The 18,471-nt window shown below is 38.1% G+C and overlaps 1 protein-coding gene and 1 pseudogene across 2 annotated transcripts in view; both read left to right on the forward strand.

Annotated features, from left to right (window-relative positions):
• Window positions 1-14,759, forward strand: part of LRRIQ1 (leucine rich repeats and IQ motif containing 1) — a gene marked incomplete at its 3' end in the record, with an annotated part of 219,205 nt that extends 204,446 nt beyond the window's left edge. Inside the window, exons 24-26 of the mRNA XM_079775698.1 lie at window positions 3,726-3,858; window positions 6,086-6,146; window positions 14,607-14,759. Coding sequence (XP_079631824.1) covers window positions 3,726-3,858; window positions 6,086-6,146; window positions 14,607-14,759 — 347 coding nt within the window. The remainder of the gene's footprint in view (window positions 1-3,725; window positions 3,859-6,085; window positions 6,147-14,606) is intronic.
• Window positions 7,004-9,490, forward strand: LOC307101993 (small nuclear ribonucleoprotein Sm D2-like; annotated as a pseudogene). The gene is made up of 2 exons: window positions 7,004-7,012; window positions 9,081-9,490. The product of its transcript is annotated as a small nuclear ribonucleoprotein Sm D2-like (transcript).
• Window positions 14,760-18,471: the final 3,712 nt, after the last annotated feature.

Below are 18,471 nucleotides of genomic sequence, written 5' to 3' on the forward strand. Positions count from 1 at the left end.
CACCCAGAACTGGATTTCAGTTCAGTCGGGAGGTTTTGTTTCCCTCCCGAACGAGAAAGCTGGCTGCGCGCTTGCTGCCCGCCCTCTCCGAGTGCTACAAGTAAGCCAGTCACGTATTCAGCCACCTGCCCTTTCCGCGCACATGGGTCTCCGCACCTCTGTCCTCCACAGCTCCTCTGGGTCTCAGTGTCCTTTTATCTTTCCTTCTAGTTGTAGAATTTCCACTCAGACAGCTTTCCGGTGGTTCTGGATGATGTCCGCTCTGTCTTCCACTTGCAGTTTTGAAATTGTTGTGCGAGACAGCAGTTTAGATGTTTACCTATGCCGCCATCTTGGTTTCTCTCTTGATGAAAGCTTTTAAAACTATTTGATAGATTATTTTGAGTTCTTCAAAATATTGATAGTTTTAGACATGTCTTTAATTTCACCTGAACAAATAAATTAATTAAATAGGATAATTACAAACTTATGTAACAAATTTGTACTTCATAGTGTAAAACCACAAATAGTATGTTCAGGGTGAGATTTACATTTCATGGAATACATTTGTTATAGTACTAACTGAAAGGTAGGCTGATATATACAAAAAACAAAGCAAAGCAATTTTATGAGAAAACTACAAGGAAATACCTTAAAAATATTATCAAGTGGTTGTTTTTGGATAGTGAGATTTTTGTGGATTTTCTTTCTTTTTTTAATTTCTTTTATTTATTTTTTAAATTGTCAATATTATTTTTATAATTTAACAGTTTAACCATTTGTTTAAATAAAAGCAATCGAATTTGTGTTTTGAAATAAAGGGGCCTATATAGACAGTAGTAATTAGTGGAGAGCAGGAAGCAAAGAAATATATTTTTCTTAGGTTGATGATATAAGAAGTTAGTGAAGCAAGTCCCAGAGAAGTAGGATAGCACAGTAGATAAGGGTTTCACTTTCTTTAGGCAAAATGATGCTTCTTGTAAGCTAAAAGGAAATACTTATTGGGCAGCCTGGCTAAATTAAAAATTCGTTAAGTAACCCAGTTCCCTACTATTTTTCATACCCCAGGTGCAAAAAACAGGACTTCTTCTGCAAGTTTCAATGAGTAAACCTTAGTTTTTTCTTCTCAGTGGCAGGAGTGGTCCTGAAATGGGTTAGCCAAATCACTTCCCTCAGCATCTGAATTGTAGTATCTTTGAGTTCATTCAGCCAACTTCATCACTGTGTTTGTTCTGTTTCTAACACTGAGCTTGTGCCAATCTACCAATCTATGCCTTAGGGTTAAACTGGTTAATTTGAATGGGACCCTGACAGTGAAATCTCTCGTCTTTACTTGGGAATAGTTGTCTAGAATCTTGGTTGAGTTCTGATGAAAAAACCACTTAGTATGTCTAGAGTGTTATTGCACAGTTGAGGAACACTTTGCAAAATGATTACTTAAAAAAGTGACTATCAATATGTGTCACCCTTTTTAAAAGCAGGAAGCCATAGATAATTCTTATTTTTAACTAAAGTACACTTGTTACAAAAGGATTCTCTGAATAATAAGAATATGGTTACAGCTGTGGACACGTTTCATTAACAGGGTCACTGAGTCCCCACTATTCTCTGTCACTGCACTCATGGTTCCAAAATCTGATCTGATCAACCAAGAAAAGCATATGAAAGGCTGGGCCTCTGCTGGAGAAGAGACTTAATGCTGTGCAGTAACTGGGTGTGGTAACACCAAGTCTTCCCTCTGTTTGAATCTCTTTTATAGTTTCTGTAGATCTACCTATAAGGCCATTTACCAAAATGGTGTCTGGTCACGGATTCAGTGGTTAGCCCTGGTAGGTGAAGTATATGTGCCTCCAATATATCAAATATGGGTGGGTTAGTTTCAACACAGAATGCAAGGGGTGTGGCCATTTTAGAAACATAAGATGCTATGAGTACTAAGAGGTTTGAGAAATGAACATTCTGATTTTTAGCTGATGATCTATAGCAAAAGAATAGTTCAAATTAATAAATTGACAGCTTAAATATCAGGTTTTTAATTATAGCATTTTTGAGAGTTTGATTACCATCAGTTAGTTTCTCTGGTTTATTGTCAATCAAGCCCAAAACATTGTTATGGCAACAAAAAAAGAAACCAGCCCAAAAAAATCATGTTCATGGATAAAGGCTCTGAAACAACAGATCTTCAGCGTAACTCTGAAATGCATGGCATTAATGTAGCAGCAATGTCAACAATAAAAAAAAATGCAACTATATATATATATTAAATTTTACATTTGAATGTAAGGGTTAGATTCTTCTTTTTCTTAACTATTTTATTTTGTATGCTTGTTACCTTGTATTCATACCTAGTATAATTTATCATCTTCATATTTTCCATAAACATTTTTATTGTTATGTTCCACACGCCCCCTTTTTGAAATAGGTATTATGGCATAAGCACATATAATCGTGACAGAAATTGTATTCCCAACTTAAAATATTATATTACCTTACAAAACCATTTTAGTTTTATATAAAATTAAAATTCTGTTTTAATACCTTCATTATATTTATAAATTCTGCATATGGATAAAACTAGTATGAGAACAATTAGACTTTAAAATAAGCCTAAAAGGACATCATAGTGGGTAGATAGATCTTTTTATATTAGAACTAGCTTTCCAGTTGCAGGAAAAATCCTGCAATAGGGTTTCCTGCTGCACTCTACCCCGCCCTGACTGCTCTCCTCCCTTGACCCCGCCCCACGTTCTCCTCCAGCCCCCCTGCTTTTCTCCCCCCGGCCCGCCAGCCCGCTCTCCTTCCTTCTCCCCTTGCCCCGCCTCCACTCCTCCCTTCTCCCCCGCCCTGTGTTCTCCGCCAGCCCCCCTGCTTTTCTCCCCCCGGCCCGCCAGCCCGCTCTCCTCCCTTCTCCCCTGGCCCCGCCTCCACTCCTCCCTTCTCCCCCGGCCCCGCCTGCTCAACTTTCTTCTCCCCCGGCCCCGCCTCCGCTCCTCCCTTCTCCTCCCCCCAGCTTGCTTGCTTCTCTGCAGCTTTGCTCCCTTCTGCAGCTCTTGGCTTCTTTCTACGCTGTCTTGATATGCAAATTAGCCGCCATCTTTGTTGGGGTAATTTGCATATTAGTCCTGATTGGTTGATGGGCGTGGCTTGGATGGTGGGCGTGGCTTGGGCATAGGGAAGGTGCGGTCAATTTGCATATTTGTTTATTATTAGATAGGACTAGAGGCCCAGTGCACAAAATTCATGCACAGGTAGGGTTTCTAGCAGCTGCCGGCTGCCGGCTGGGTCCTTCCTTTGTTCTGCGCCACCCCCTGGTGGTCAGCGCACATCATAGAGAGCGATTGAACTCCCAGGTGGTTGAACTCCTGAGGGGACACTTTGCATATTAGGTATATATATATATATATATATATATATATATATACATATATATATATATATATATATGTAGATTCTACTGTCTACCAAAAATAATTATTTGAATTTTCTAATTATAAAAGTAACAAAACAACCCTTAAAAATATATTGGTTACCTTAAGGCATTTACTTTATTTTTCAAAATAAGTAGGTGTGAAACTCTAGCAGGAAAAGTTACTTTGTGACTGACTTTTTTCTTACAGATGATTTAGATCCTATGAATTATGTTATTTTTTCCCTTTCTTATGATAAAGTTGTTACCCTAACTGAACTGTTTGGACAAAATTTGATCTCTTTAAATAACAAATAAAATGTCCATATTTCTTTCCCAGGTAAGGAAGAAGAATTTATCTGCAAGGATACCAAGGCACTTGAAAAATTAGAAAGGAGTAAAGAATATACGTATCAGTGGCTTCACACACAGGTTGGAGTTCATGAAACAACTAGTTCCAGAAATTTGAAATGGTAAGGTCATTTCCCTTAAATTAGATTTTTGTATTGTAAACACATCTTGAAAAGTTAAACCTAGGTTAACTGTGCTAAAAAAAACATGACTTATAGCCAAAGGCCAATGTGCCACGAAGCCACGTTATAAAATGGCTTCTTATATAGAATAGATTTAATCACTCTTTATATATTTCATTCTAAAATGTTTAAGAAACTCTTTCTGTAAATGTTTAATAACAATAGATGAACTACACAAATGATTCTGCTTTATAAAGTAAATGTATAGTATATATTAACTGTTTATAAATATTATATGTAGTACAAGTTGTATTTTGTGTTATTTTTGTTATCATTTATGTGTGGCAGTTAAAATTATAATTCAACCCTGATGCTGCCACTTTACCAGTCATGTAACTAATTTTCAATGATGTCCCAAGGCTCAGTTTCCTCTCCTTTATGGTGAGATTATAATGTGTTATCTGTCTCACAGAATAGAGGTGAGCTCACAAGGTTGAAGATATTAAATGTTTTATTTAGCAATAAACAGGGCCAATTAATTTTAGTTACATTAATGTCTATATTAGTTTTTGAGGGCTGCCATAACAAAATACCACAGATTAGGTAGGTTAAACAGCAGAGATTTGTTTACTCACAGTTCAGGGAATTACAAACCCCAGATCAAGTAGTCAGCAAGTTTTGTTTCTTTGGAGGTCTCTCTCCTTGGCTTGCAGATGGCTCCCTTCTCATCATGTCCTCACATGATCATCCCTCATCTGTGTTGTCTATATTCTAATCTCTTCTTATAAAGACACTAGTCATACTGGATTAGGGCCAACCATGTGACTTCATTTTACCTTCATTCCCTCACCCTGCAACCAAATACAGTAAAATTCTGAGGTATTGAGGGTTAGGACTTGGAGATATGAATTTTATGGGAACAAAATCCAGTCATTAACAATGTAATATAAAACATATATGTACTTAGCCACTGAATCAAAGTTTTAAGGAAATAAAAGCCTGGAGATAATATTTTGACATAAATTTTCAAGACTTTCATTGTAGCTACCTATATGCACAGAAAAATAAAATATGTGCTATTTTAAGCATTTATTAAATGTATAAACCAATATGGAATGTAAATGTAGATGACACTTTGGAAATATTTCCAGGCATTGTGTGTCTATTTTATGTTTATTTAAATGAGTAACAAACTAACAAACAAAATCCTACAATTAGTGTAATTCATAAGATGAAATCCTTAGAACTACAAACAAATGTAGTATAACCCCACGACTTGTCATCTATATTAACCAGATATAAGAGGTCTTTCAGAAATTTTAAAGCATTAGCAGAGATAATGTGAAAATTTTAAAAACTTATTCAGTATGTAGTTTAGAGAAGCTCACGCATTTAACAATATCCCTTACTCCTAAATAAGTTTTATTTAAATATATTATACAACAGGTAATTATTTATGGATATTCTCTTTTGAAATATAATATGTAAAGGTATAGGCAGCAACATTTTAAGAAATATTATTTTCAAGAATGGAAGTGGGGTTTTTCCCCCGAGACAGTGGAAGGGAGGGAAAGAGAGAGATAGAGAAAGAAAGAGAAAGAGAGAGAGAGTGAGACATCAACTGGTTGCCTCTCACAGGCCCCCGACTTGGGTAGGGGTGGGGGAGTGAACCGGCAAATGGAAATATGCCCTTGATCAGGAATCGAACCTGAGACGCTCTGGTACGCAGGCTAACACTCTAACACTGACCAGGGCAAGAATGGAAGTTCTTGAAAGGCCAAATGTTCTACTTTTAAATAGAAGTTAATTGTGAGCAGTAGTATAATGTACTAAACACACAAAAACTATTTTAAAAGTAGGAAGCTTTGCCTTAATCATAAAACAAGAAAGATACGTAGGTAAATGTAAAGTTTTTATATTTTTAAATAATTTTTAGCTATCCTTCTTGTTTCTTTCAGATTTTTGTTTATTGTATGTATTTATATTTAGCAAAGAAGGGTAGCATTAAAGTGTTATTTAGAAATTTAAATTTTATGTCAAATTTAATTTTAAAATGACTATGAAAAAATGTAAATTTGTATATACCTTTGCATATAACCCTATTTAAGAAAAGTATTATTACCATTTTTTAAATTACTAATTAGTCCCAAACTTTTCATTGGGCATTTCCTTTACATTCTTTCTCTAAATTTATGTAATAATATTATTTCTGTTTTTGTCACTGCAGCACTCATTTCTTGCCTGAGTTAGATCCAGATGTACTTAATGGTGGAAGAGTTCAGCTTGTGGTAAGAAATGTGTTTAAAGACACAGAAAAGTTGTAGACACAAGTACTCAACAAGTACACTTTAAAATATGTCCATATATTAGTATAAATTATGAAAATCTCAACTATGTTTATTTAGGATAATATCAAAATACTATGTCCTAGAATAATAACATTTTCTCCACTTCTAGTATAACTTTAAAATGTATTACTCTTGATCAGCCGGTATGGCTCAGTGGTTGAGCATCGACCTATGAACCAGAAGGTCATGGTTCAATTCCAGGTTAGGCCATATGCCCTGGTTGTGGGCTTGATTCCTAGTGTAGGGTGTGCAGGAGGCAGCCAACCAATGATTCTCTCTTATCATTGATGTTTCTATCTCTTTCTCCTTCTTCCTCTCTGAAATCAATACAAATATACTAATAAATGTATTACTCTAGAATATTATTTCTACATGGTAGATTTTAAAATATTAACATGTTACAGTATTTAAAATAAAATTACTCTAACAGGAATTTTCATAATAAAATATTTTTTGAATATTCAGAGTAGAATACTTGAATGAAACAGCAAAGTACCCTCACAACTCAGAAAATTAAACCAGATAAAAATTAACAAGTAATTGGGAATTCACCCACTCTAAGTAATAAAGTGTAAATTATCAGAAATTTAGGAATAATCAAGTTCTAAATATGCTGAATAGAGGGTAGGTTCTAGGTAGTATAACTGTATGTGCATTGCTAAAGTCTATTGTACTATATGTTATTGGAAGGAAGCATATGTAGACAAAAAGAGAATGGCCAATATGAAGTCTAGAGAAGTGGATCCCACAAAATAAGAAATTTTCAGAAATTTACAGTGAAAAGCGTTCCTTAATCAATGACAGAAGTACGTGGCCTCCTTGGCAGGTAAAAATGGATGCATCAGGTGACCCTAACTTTATGATGCCATCCATTTATATCAATCAACTAATACTCCTTGTTCAGATTCTACATTCACAAAGAAAACTGATTATAATTTAACCTGCTTTGTAGAATTTAGTACAAGAAGATAATGTAGTTTCTAGTAGACACTAGTATTATCCAGAACGGTTATATTCATCATTCTCATGAACAGCTAACTTAAGGAGTTTTCCTGAAAGAGCAGCACGTTTTGGACAGGCATTAGCTAAAATTAATGTTTATGAAAATATTTATAGAATTTAAATTTGAGATAATCACTCTGCAAATATTTTCTTGCATTTTAATAGAGACCCCTCTGGTAGAGTGGCATGAAGATTATCACTAGAAAATTGGCACTTCAGTTTGTTAACAGCATGCATATTACAGACTAGCACTTTCTCACATATTGTTATGTGGCCACTTTGGAGCAAGAATGGGAAATATAAAAATGCCAAGACAAAGGAAGTGATATCACATTTAATTCTTATACTTCTAAAAATGATTGAAAACAGAGTGCATGGATTACTAACATACAAATATATGACAAATATATAGCACTTACAAGTGCTTTTGTTTTTCATTTTGAATAGGTATAGCTCGATACAACAACAAGGAAAATAGTAATAGAACAGAAATACATATTTTGTGTGTGTATGAGTTGAGACAGGGAAGAAATCAAGGAAGGACTTATGACAAAGAAATACTGGGTGAATTGAAGGACCAGAGTAGAAATCTTGCAGAGTGTTGGGGAATGAAAGCACCCTATTTTTGTTTGGGAACTGGACACAGATAATTGCACAACTGGGACAAGGCTATTAACAGAACTTTAAAAAAATACTGCAATGGTCTTTACTATAAGATCCTCAAAGACAAAAATAAGAATAACATCCTAATATATAAAAACCTGGGTCTGTCACATCCACAATGACCAGGAGGCTTGACCATTTGCCAGGCTGCGCATGCAGCAGGTGAACGGGCTGAACGGCTGACCTCTCGGAGAGAGAGAGAGGTAGGGCTGATCAGCAGTGGCAGCGGCTGCTGGTGAGGCCCGGATAGAGAAGCAGGGTGATCAGATCCTGCTTCTCTCTCCCTAACCAGCAGCCAAGCCTCTCTTTCTCTCCCAGAGGTCAGCAGTTCAGCCTGCTCTCCAGCAGCCTGGAGCAGCTGCTGCTCAGCCCCGCCTCTATGATCAGGCCTGGAGATAGGCCCAGAGATGCTGACTGGCATAGAAACTGACCAATCAGAACCAAATCTGAGTCAATTGTGATGATCCAATTGGCTGCCTAGGAGGCAGAGCTTTTGACACTGACTGGCATAGAAACTGACCAATCAGAACCAAATCTGGGTCAACTGTGAGGAGCCAATGGCTGCATAGGAGGCTGACTGGCATAGAAACTGACCAATCAGAACCAAATTGGCCAGTAGAGGAGGGCAGTTGGGGGGTGAGATCGGGCTTGCAGGGGAGGGCAGTTGGGAGCAAGATCAGGCCGGCAGGGGAGGGCAGTTAGGGTGATCAGGCAGGCAGGGGAGGGCAGTTGGGGCTGATCGGGCCAGCAGGGGAGTAGTTAGGTGTTAATCAGACTGGCAAGAGAGTGGTTAGGGGGTGATCAGTCTGGCAGGCAGAAGCAGTTAGGGGCAATCAGGCAGGCAGGCAGGTGAGCAATTAGGAGCCAGCAGTCCTGGATTGTGAGAGGGATGTCCGACTGCCGATCCACAGGGATTGGGCCTAAACCGGCAGTCGGACATCCCCCGAGTGGTCCCAGATTGGAGAGGGTGCAGGCTGGGCTGAGGGACATCCCCGCCCCAGTGCACAAATTTCGTGCACCGGGCCTCTAGTATATAATAAAAAGACAGAAAATTAGAAAACAAAAGTAATCAAATTTTAATTAGAGGACAGATGGATATGCAAATGAGTCTATTATAAATTTTAGAAATAAGAAAATATTATCAGTGAAATAAACTCTGAACTGGACACCATAAAAGAGAGAATTAGTGAATTGAATGATTAACTATAGTTCTCTTCAGAGGCAGAAGCAAAGTGGAGGAGACAAGAATTTTCTAAGAGCACAAACACCACCACCAGGAGCCTCCTTCACAAGCCCAAAAGTGAGAGGACCCTGGCAGAGCTGCAGAAGTGGAAGGAACAGGAGTTTAACACAGGCCAACTCTCTAAGCTCACACATTTGGTCAAGAACATATATCAACTGTCACAACAGAAAGCTCCTGGGCCATGTGAAGCCTATTGACAGGCACTGCAACATGGCACTGGAGAATGTGGAGGAGAAGGGGACCAAGGTCCCCAAGAGTGGCAAAGGCAAGAAGAAATCCAAGGCAATCAACAAGGACCGCTACATTGCTAAGCTGTTCCTGCATGGGATTCAGTCATTGTGGTCCTGCAGGGGTTTTGCTCATTGCAGGCAAGTAGAGACTTCCTCCATGGCATCAGAACTCACTTGCCTGTCCTGAAAAGACCTAACTTTTTAACATGAGGACAATAAAATCCTGTGGGTTGTTTTTCTAAAAATAAAAATTAAAAATTAAACTTTAAAAAAGATTATCTATAAAAAACAACACATACCAAAAGACAGTAGAGTTATCTATATAAATAAAAGGCTAAGCGACCGTCGCATCCAAAACAACCGAACGGACGGCCGAACAGGCTGTGTGGGGTGACCAGGCCGTCAGGGGGGTTAGTTAGGGATAACCAAATGACCAAGCAGCAGGCTGTGTGGGGCAACCAGGCTGGCAGGGGGTTAATGAGGGGAAACCACACTGAGCAGCAGGCTGTGTGGGGCTACAAGGCCTACAGGAGGGAAGTTGGGGGCAACCACACCAGCAGGGAGTGCAGTAAGGGGCAACCAGGCTGGCGGGGGGAGGCACTAAGGGATAACCAGGCCAGCGGTGGGGGGGGGGGGGAGTTGGGGGCGACTATGCTGGCAGGGGTGGCAGTTGAGGGTTACCAAGCCAGCGGGTGGGGCAGTTAGGGGCAATCAGGCCGGCAGGCAGGTGAACAGTTAGGAGCCAGTGGTTCTGGATTGTGAGAGGGATTTCCGATTGCTGGTTGCAGATCGGGCCTAAACCAGCAGTCGGACATCCCCTGAGGGGTACCAGATTGGAGAGGGTGCAGGCTGGGTTGAGGGGGACCCCCCTTCATGCACGAATTTCATGCACCGGGCCTCTAGTGCCACTATAAAAAAGAAGGAACTTTTACCATTTGCAACAGCATGGATGGAACTGGAGAGCATTATGCTAAGGGAAATAAGCCAGTCAGAGAAAGATAAATACCATATGATCTCACTCATATGTGGGATATAATGATCAACATAATTTGATAAACAAGAATAGAGCCAGAACAAATGGTAGGGGAGGGGGTGGTTAGAGAGCAACCAAAGGACATATGTAAAACTTTAGACAATAAAAAAACCCTCAAAATCTGCCATACTGTATGATTTCATTTACATAAATAACATTCTCAAAAACATAATTATAGTAATGGAGAACATATTAGCGATTGCCATTGGTTAGGTTAGGGTGAGGGTATGCCTCTAAGGGGAGTTTTTAGAGAAGATGGAACAGTTCTGTATCCTGATTGTGGGGTAGCTATATAAATGTTTGCATGCAATAAAATGCAAACATTTTATTAACATTATTTTTGGTTTGGTATAAACAAACCAAAAATATTGTACATGTGAAAATTGGTAAAGTCTTACCAAGATGTGTGGTTTAGTAATGGTATTGCACTTATGTCAATTTCTTGGTTTTAATAATCACACTTTGGTTATATTTCTTTGGGGCAAGATGGGTGGATGGTATATAGGGAATTCTCAGTACCAATTTTTACAACTTCTATGGGAGTTTTAACTTCAAAATAAAATGTTTTTATGTTATTGAAATTTATGTCTTAGATATTTATGTGCATGTAAATTATAGCTCTACTAGAGGCCCAGTGCATGAAATTCGTGCACTCAGTGGGGGTTGGGGGGCCCTCAGCCCAACCTGTGCCCTCTCGCAGTATGGGAGCCCTCGGGAAATGTCCAACTAAGCCATCAGTTGGACATCCTTAGTGCTGCCATGGAGGTGGGAGAGGCTCCCTCCACTGCCACTGCACTCACCAGCTGTGAGCCTGGCTTCTGGCTGAGCAGCACTCTCCCTGTGGGATTGCACTGACCACCAGGGGGCAGCTCCTGCGTTGAGCATCTGCCCTGGTGGTCAGTGCGTGTCATAGCTACTGGTCGTTTCGCTGTCAGGCCGAAACCGGCTCTCCAACATCCCGAGGGGTCCTTGATTGTGATAGGGTGCAGGCCAGGCCGAGGGACTCCACCAGTGCATGATCAAGGCTGGGGAGAGACACGGGAGCTTGGCCAACCAGGGATGGACCATGGGAGGGCTCCAGGGCGTGTCTGGCCCATGTTGCTCAGTCCCGATCTGCAGGACCCCAGCAGCAAGCTAACCTACCGGTTGGAGCATCTGCCCCCTGGTGGTCAGTGCATGTCATAGCAAACAGTTGAGCAACCTTAGCATATCATTAGCATGTTATGCTTTGATTGGTTGAACGGCCAACCAGATCACCAGACACTTAGCATATTAGGCTTTTATTATATAGGATAAACATTTAAAGTTCCTTCCATGCCCTCAAAAGTTTATAGCAAAGCCTCTGTCTTATTATATAAGAAGAGGGGTTTGTGCAATGATGAATGGAGAGATTTACATAACTCAGCTTTCTGCAACCAAAAATAAAAATGGTTTTAAATCATTCACATATCTAGAAATACTCTAATTTTTTGAATAAATATATATGGACATACTACAAGATACCTTTAAGTGAACTTTATAATATTTTATCTCTTTTTAAAAAAGAAATTGGGTTAATAAGTATTTATTTTAATGTGTGTTTTTAATATGTCTTAACTTCTAAAAATGCAAAATTTTAAAAATAAATATTTAATGAAATATATTTTATGAAAAAGTTAAAGAAGAAACTCCCCCCCCCTTTTTTTTGTTGTTGTTGTTCTTTTTTAATAAATGAGTCTCTGTTTTTAATTCAGTTGCCTGAGTTGGAGATGAATCAGAATCCAGATTCTTAAAAGTCATGTTCCAAAATTAATTTATACCCCTCATTTTATTGTGAAAATATGGAGCAAAAGTATTACTAACCTTGTAGATGGGGCTCCAAATGTGACCTGTTCAGTAAACAAAGACCAAAAACAATTTTGCAAAATTAGTTTTTAGTATTTTCTATTGAATTTCACATAGAGAATTCTTACCTGACATTAACTTAAAACTGTGTTATAACCATACAAACTTTAATATTACAGTGCTTTAAAATTAAATACGTATTTCATAGAAGTGTTCAAAGCATCATCAGTCACAATTAGTTTTTAAGTACGTCCATTTTGCATAATATAGAGCAAAAGATGTATTATATTTATGATTTTTCTATTTGCTAACATGGAAATAGTGATGTTCAGTTTGAAAACCAATGTTTTCAAAAATAGAACCTGAACATTCATGCATGTGTGGCTGTGTCAGATGCACTAATGCACTCTTGACAAAATTTCTAGGTTTGCATGTAAGCTGCCAGGTGACACCATTGTGAAGTCATGTATTCCTGTTACATCTCTCTTCTAAATTTGAATCCCTGTTATATACAATCTGACTGAATCAGTGACTGACATTAATTGTTTTCTATCGCAGAAGAAGCACTCTTTGGATGTAAATGGCTTTCAGTGGTCGGCAAACTCATTAGTCAACAGAGCCAAATATCAACAGTACAATGATTGAAATTTCTTTTGAGAGCCAAATTTTTTAAACTTAAACTTCTTCTAACGCCACTTCTTCAAAATAGACTCACCCAGGCTGTGGTATTTTGTGGAAGAGCCACACTCAAGGGGCCAAAGAGCCGCATGTGGCTCGCGAGGCGCGGTTTGCCGACCACTGGCTTAGATGACAATGAGATTTTTGGAAGGCATGTATTCACAAATATTTTCTTGACATGTGTATATTGTCTTATTTGGGGAGGGTGGATTTCTACTTTCTATTTAGGCATAGTAAATTTACATCATCAAATTGAAGTGAATAAATCCTAATCTTAAAATGTTGAGGCTTATAGTTAACACCTCTTTAGCCAGCAGGCAGGTCACCTTTGTAGTTAACATTTTTTCCCTTGTTTCTTAACATCTCACAGAAACTGTGGTATGGCTTTGGTATTTTCTTCTCATTCTTGGACTGTTTTTTGTTTTGTTTTGTTTTGAAGTCTTAGTGTTGGTGAAGCTATTCTCATGGGAACATTAGACATACTTTTGTGTAGTAATTGAAATAAAGAATTTGTAACACTTTTCTTACTAATCTCAAGTGTATATTGGAAGCCAAGTGTTCCTTATTTCATTTTAAACAGTTTTCTGCTGAGGTTTTTTGACAATACAATTGTATTCCTGACTGACATTATAGAATAGTTTCTATTCTGAGTTTGGCAATAGCAAACTGGCTTACTTAACAATGAGAAGTTCATGCATGTAAGGATGGGAAGAAGGCAGAAGGGGAATGTAAAGGAAAGACAAACATCTGAATTTGAAAGAGGATGATCATCATTAGATGCTGGTTTCATGAGTTTTTCTAGCTCATCATATAGGGACAGCTTTTTAACCACAGTGATGATTTTATGGCTTTATTTAAATTTTTCTCACATCAAACATTAAAGACAAATGCTTACTCAGAGGATTTCAAACATCCTGTGGTTTGGGTTAAATTCCAGCTACTTTGAAGCTGGTTTGCTTTCCATCACTTCATTTTCCCCCACTTCATGCCTGGATCCTGATAAATCTTTACTTAATGATATTAGACATTCTGTAAAACAATATTTTATAGGCAAGAAGCAAGTTTTTCAACTCTTAGGTTCAGTCCAAAATAGTAATAAAAGTTCAGATGGTAATTTTAGATACAATAAATTATCTAGTTTTTATGTCCTAGTATATTTTGAAAATTTTATATATTTATCATTATCCCCAAATTAGACTTAATGTATAGTATTCTTATATTAATAATTGTTGTAATGAGAAGTAGATATCTTTTGTGACTTTATAGTATACAAATGTGGGATGTAAGACATTTCAGGGAATTTTTATTGAGAAAACTAATACTTAAAAGTGTTAAATACAAATATTGCAGAACATAACCCAATATGACATTTCCAACATTCACTTAAGAACTAAATAATATTCTTGGTAAATAAGTAATGTTAAACTGTGTAAAGTTTCATCAGTTGCCTTTAAGATTGATTTTCATCAAAATTACTATACTAAAATGTTTTCTTTTGTTGTACAGACGCAAATAGCAAACCTCAATTTTAAAATCGACTCTTATTTGCGAAAAATGCTTTGACATAGTGCATTTGTTCTGCCTGCGCTGCAATAAAGGATTGTGGTATCATTTTGAAGAAGGTTGTTTGACAGAGCCTGTTTGTTTATTTGGGGTAATGTGAGCTGCATTCAGAAAATGCCATATTTTGTTTCATGATTGTATACATTCTCTCCCATTGCTCCCAGGCAAGACTTGTAAGCAGAGAAGACACGGATTTAGAGCTTTTTTCCATGACCAGTGGAAGTGCTTTGTCTGTGAAGAAAGAAAAAAAAAATCAGGCACACAGACAGTCAGAGGGATCTTCAAGTAAGTTGTGGTTTCCTTCAGAATTAATTTAGAAATCACAAATGAATTGATGGAACCTAATGCCAACAAGCATTCTTTTACATATAGGGGGTAGAATGCCAGCAACCAAAACTGCCCAAAAATGTGTATTTGAATTTTTTTTTCTTTCCTTAAATGTCTTCTTTTGATATAAACAAAATTAAATTATTTCTAAAATTAACAGCACAGCTATTTTAATTATACTCTGTTACTCAATGATCTACTCTTCCAGTCCCTGATGGATCATATGGACTGCTTTGATCATTTAATTCTAAAAGGAATTTTTTTAGGCTAATTGTAAAAAGTTGGATTTATATATCAAAGTAGTATAACTTGGACTTTTGCCATTGGTTTAATAGATGTTGTAGGTAGAGTTAATTTTTAAAGGAAACTTTTTTTTTAAAATAGCAGAATTTAGATAATATTATACTGTCAAAAACATGATTTAAAAAACTATTTTCATTGAACAGATGACAGTTTATATTTATTAATGATGGCTTTTTGCATTTGTAAATCTGTCACACATCTATTCCCTTTTGTCATGGTTTCAGTAAGAATTGCACTGTGGTTAACTCTGAAAAAATATGAACACCTTAAAATTATCTATATCTTGCCAGGCCGATGTGGCTCAGTGGTTGAGCATCAATCCATGCACCAAGAGGTTACTGGTTCAATTCCAGTCCGGGCAGATGTTTGGGTTGATCCCCATTAGGGGGTGTGCAGGAGGCAGCCAATCAATGTTTCTCTCTCATCAATGTTTCTATCTCTCTTTCCCTTCTACCTCTCCCTTCCCCTCTCTAAAAATCAATAAAAACATATGTAAAAACAAATAAATATCTATATCTTGTGGTATTTGGGGCTAATAGAGCCTAATTTTTTCAAACTCTTCACTTAGGGTGTAAACCCTAAGGATTTTGAAATGTATTTTAAAATACTATTGTATAAAAGATGTTCTTTAATATCATACTAGGGGCCCAGTGCACGAATTTGTGCACCTTGAAAGGAACTGTGGGCCGCATGGCTGCTGAAGGCACAGGGGCGGGTCTCGGCCCATCCAGCCCTTCCCACTGGGGCCCCAGTCCCCTGTCTGCTGGCAGCCCTGCTCCTGCCATCGCTTCCATGCGCTGTCAGCACGGAGTGATTGGGTCCGGTGCCAGCAGCAGGTGCGAGCAGGGCCGGCACCATCAGTGGGCATGAGTGGCTGCTGCCCCGATCACCTCTCAGGAGCAGGGGGAGGTGGAGAAGCCCTCAGGGGAGATCAGGGCCATCAGCCATCACTCGCACCTACTGATGGCGCTGAGTGATTGGGACCAGTGCTGGGCACTGGCAGCGGGTGTGAGCAATGGCTCCAGCACCAGCTGTGGGTGCGAGTGGGGCCGGCACCAGCAGTGGGTGTGAGCTGGGCTGGTGCGGACAACAGGTGTGAGCACCGGGCAGGACTGTGGTGTGTGGGAGCAAAGAATTTTCAGTAACCACCAGAAGCTCGTTCCAATGACAGCACCCGGCGCCCGGCCTTGGTCTGCCCCCCCCCCCCCCCCCCCCCCCCCCCCCCCGCCGCTCACCTGCTCCACCATCCTGCCATGTTCCTCACATGCCCCCTGGTGGTCAGCACATCTCATAGCAACCAGTTATTTGGTTGTTCCGATTGTTCCACCATTTGGTCTATTTGCATATTAGCCTTCTATTATATAGGATTTTGTTAACTTCCCTAAAGTTTATTGAACCTCAGAAGTCAATTTTTTAAGTTACATTTTATTATAAATATTCTTCTTCTTCTTCTTTTTAATATATTTTATTGATTTTCTACAGAGAGGAAGGGAGAGGGATAGAGAGTTAGAAACATCGATCAGCTGCCTCCTGTACACCTCCTACCGGGGATGTGCCCACAACCAAGGTACATGCCCTTTACCGGAATCAAACCTGGGACCCTTCAGTCCACTGAGCCAAACTGGCCACGGCATAAATATTATTATTCTTAAAAAAGGTTTATTACTCATTGATATTATAGTTATATACACATAAATTCAATATTTGATTGAATGTGAAAAATTCAATGATCCAGATGGTACTTTTCAGGTAAATGACTTTGAAATGACTCTTTCACTTTTTATATAGGTACTTAATAATTAGATCCCAGTCAATTAAAATCATTGAAATATGCAAGTTAATTTTGACAAATTTTAATTTGCTTTTGAAATAATTATAGTATGTCTAGCTTAAATATATTTATCAGGCTTTGAAGTTCTTCGAGTACTTGGATTTCCTTACCTGAGTATAGAATCTGAGCACTAAAAGTTTGCTGTAGTCAATGTGATTAAATAAAAATACCTTATGTTTATTCACCTAATACAGTTTTTTACATTGTTAACATAATGTATTAATAACATCAATTCTTTAATATATATTTCATTTCAGAAGGAATCACAAAATAATGAATAATACTACATTCATTTTAAGCTCTGCATATTGCAAACTCATATGATATCACTTTGGAGCAGTGTAGGTAAAAAGGAACACATCATATGAAACGAAAACAAACAAAAAATTGCTTTATGCCTTTACAGAATATCAATGTTTCTTTTATTTTTTTCTTTTATTGTTTAAGGTATTACAAATAGTAGTACATATGTCTCCTTTTTCAAAGTTTCTTTTAATAAGGTATCATCTGAACATTAAAACACAAATAGCTCAATAAATCAGCAACTTTTCTTAAATGCTTCATCTGTCACTTATGTGACATAAAATCATAGATTGTAGAGTATACAAGATCATTATATAGAGTTCATTTCTTTTTTATTGTTTAAAGTATTACATATAGTAGTACATATATCTCCTTTTTTTTTTCCCCATTGACCTTCCCCCAGCCTCCCTTACCTCCTGTCGCATGCCCTCATCCCACTCCCACAGTGTCTTGTGTCCATTGGTTGTACTTATATGCATGCAATACAAGTCCTTTGGTTGATCTCTTTCCCCCCTCCCCAATACTCCCCATCATTCCCGCTGTAATTTGACAGTCTGTTTGGTGCTTTACTGCTTCTGTATCTATCTTATTGTTCATCAGGTTATAATGTTCTTTATTTTCTATAAATGAGTGAGATCATGTGATATTTATCTTTCTCTGACTGGCTTACTTCACTTAACATAATGCTCTCCAGGTCCATCCATGCTGCTGCAAATGGTAAGAGTTCCTTCTTTTTTATAGCAGCATAGTATTCCATTGTGTAGATGTACCATAGTTTTATAATCCACTCATCTGATGATGGGTATTTAGGCTATTTCCAAATCTTAGCTATTGTGAATAGTGCTGCTATGAACATAGGGGTGCATATATCCTTTCTGATTGGTGTTTCTAGTTTCTTGGGATATATTCCTAGAAGTGGGATTACTGGGTCAAATGGGAGTTCCATTTTCAGTTTTTTGAGGAAACTCCATACTGTTCTCCACAGTGGCTGCACCAGTCTGCATTCCCACCAGCAGTGCACGAGGGTTCCTTTTTCTCCACATCCTCGCCAGCACTTGTCGTTTGTTGATTTGTTGATGATTGCCATTCTGACAGGTGTGAGATGGTACTGCATTGTCGTTTTGATTTGCATCTCTTGGATAATTAGTGACTTTGAGCATGTTTTCATATGTCTCTTGGCCTTCCTTCTGTCTTCTTTTGAAAAAATTCTATTTAGGTCTGTTGCCCATTTTTTTATTGGATCATTTATCTTCCTTTTATTAAGT

This window comes from Cnephaeus nilssonii (assembly GCF_951640355.1).
Source record: "Cnephaeus nilssonii genome assembly, chromosome: 6".
Taxonomy (NCBI): domain Eukaryota; kingdom Metazoa; phylum Chordata; class Mammalia; order Chiroptera; family Vespertilionidae; genus Cnephaeus; species Cnephaeus nilssonii.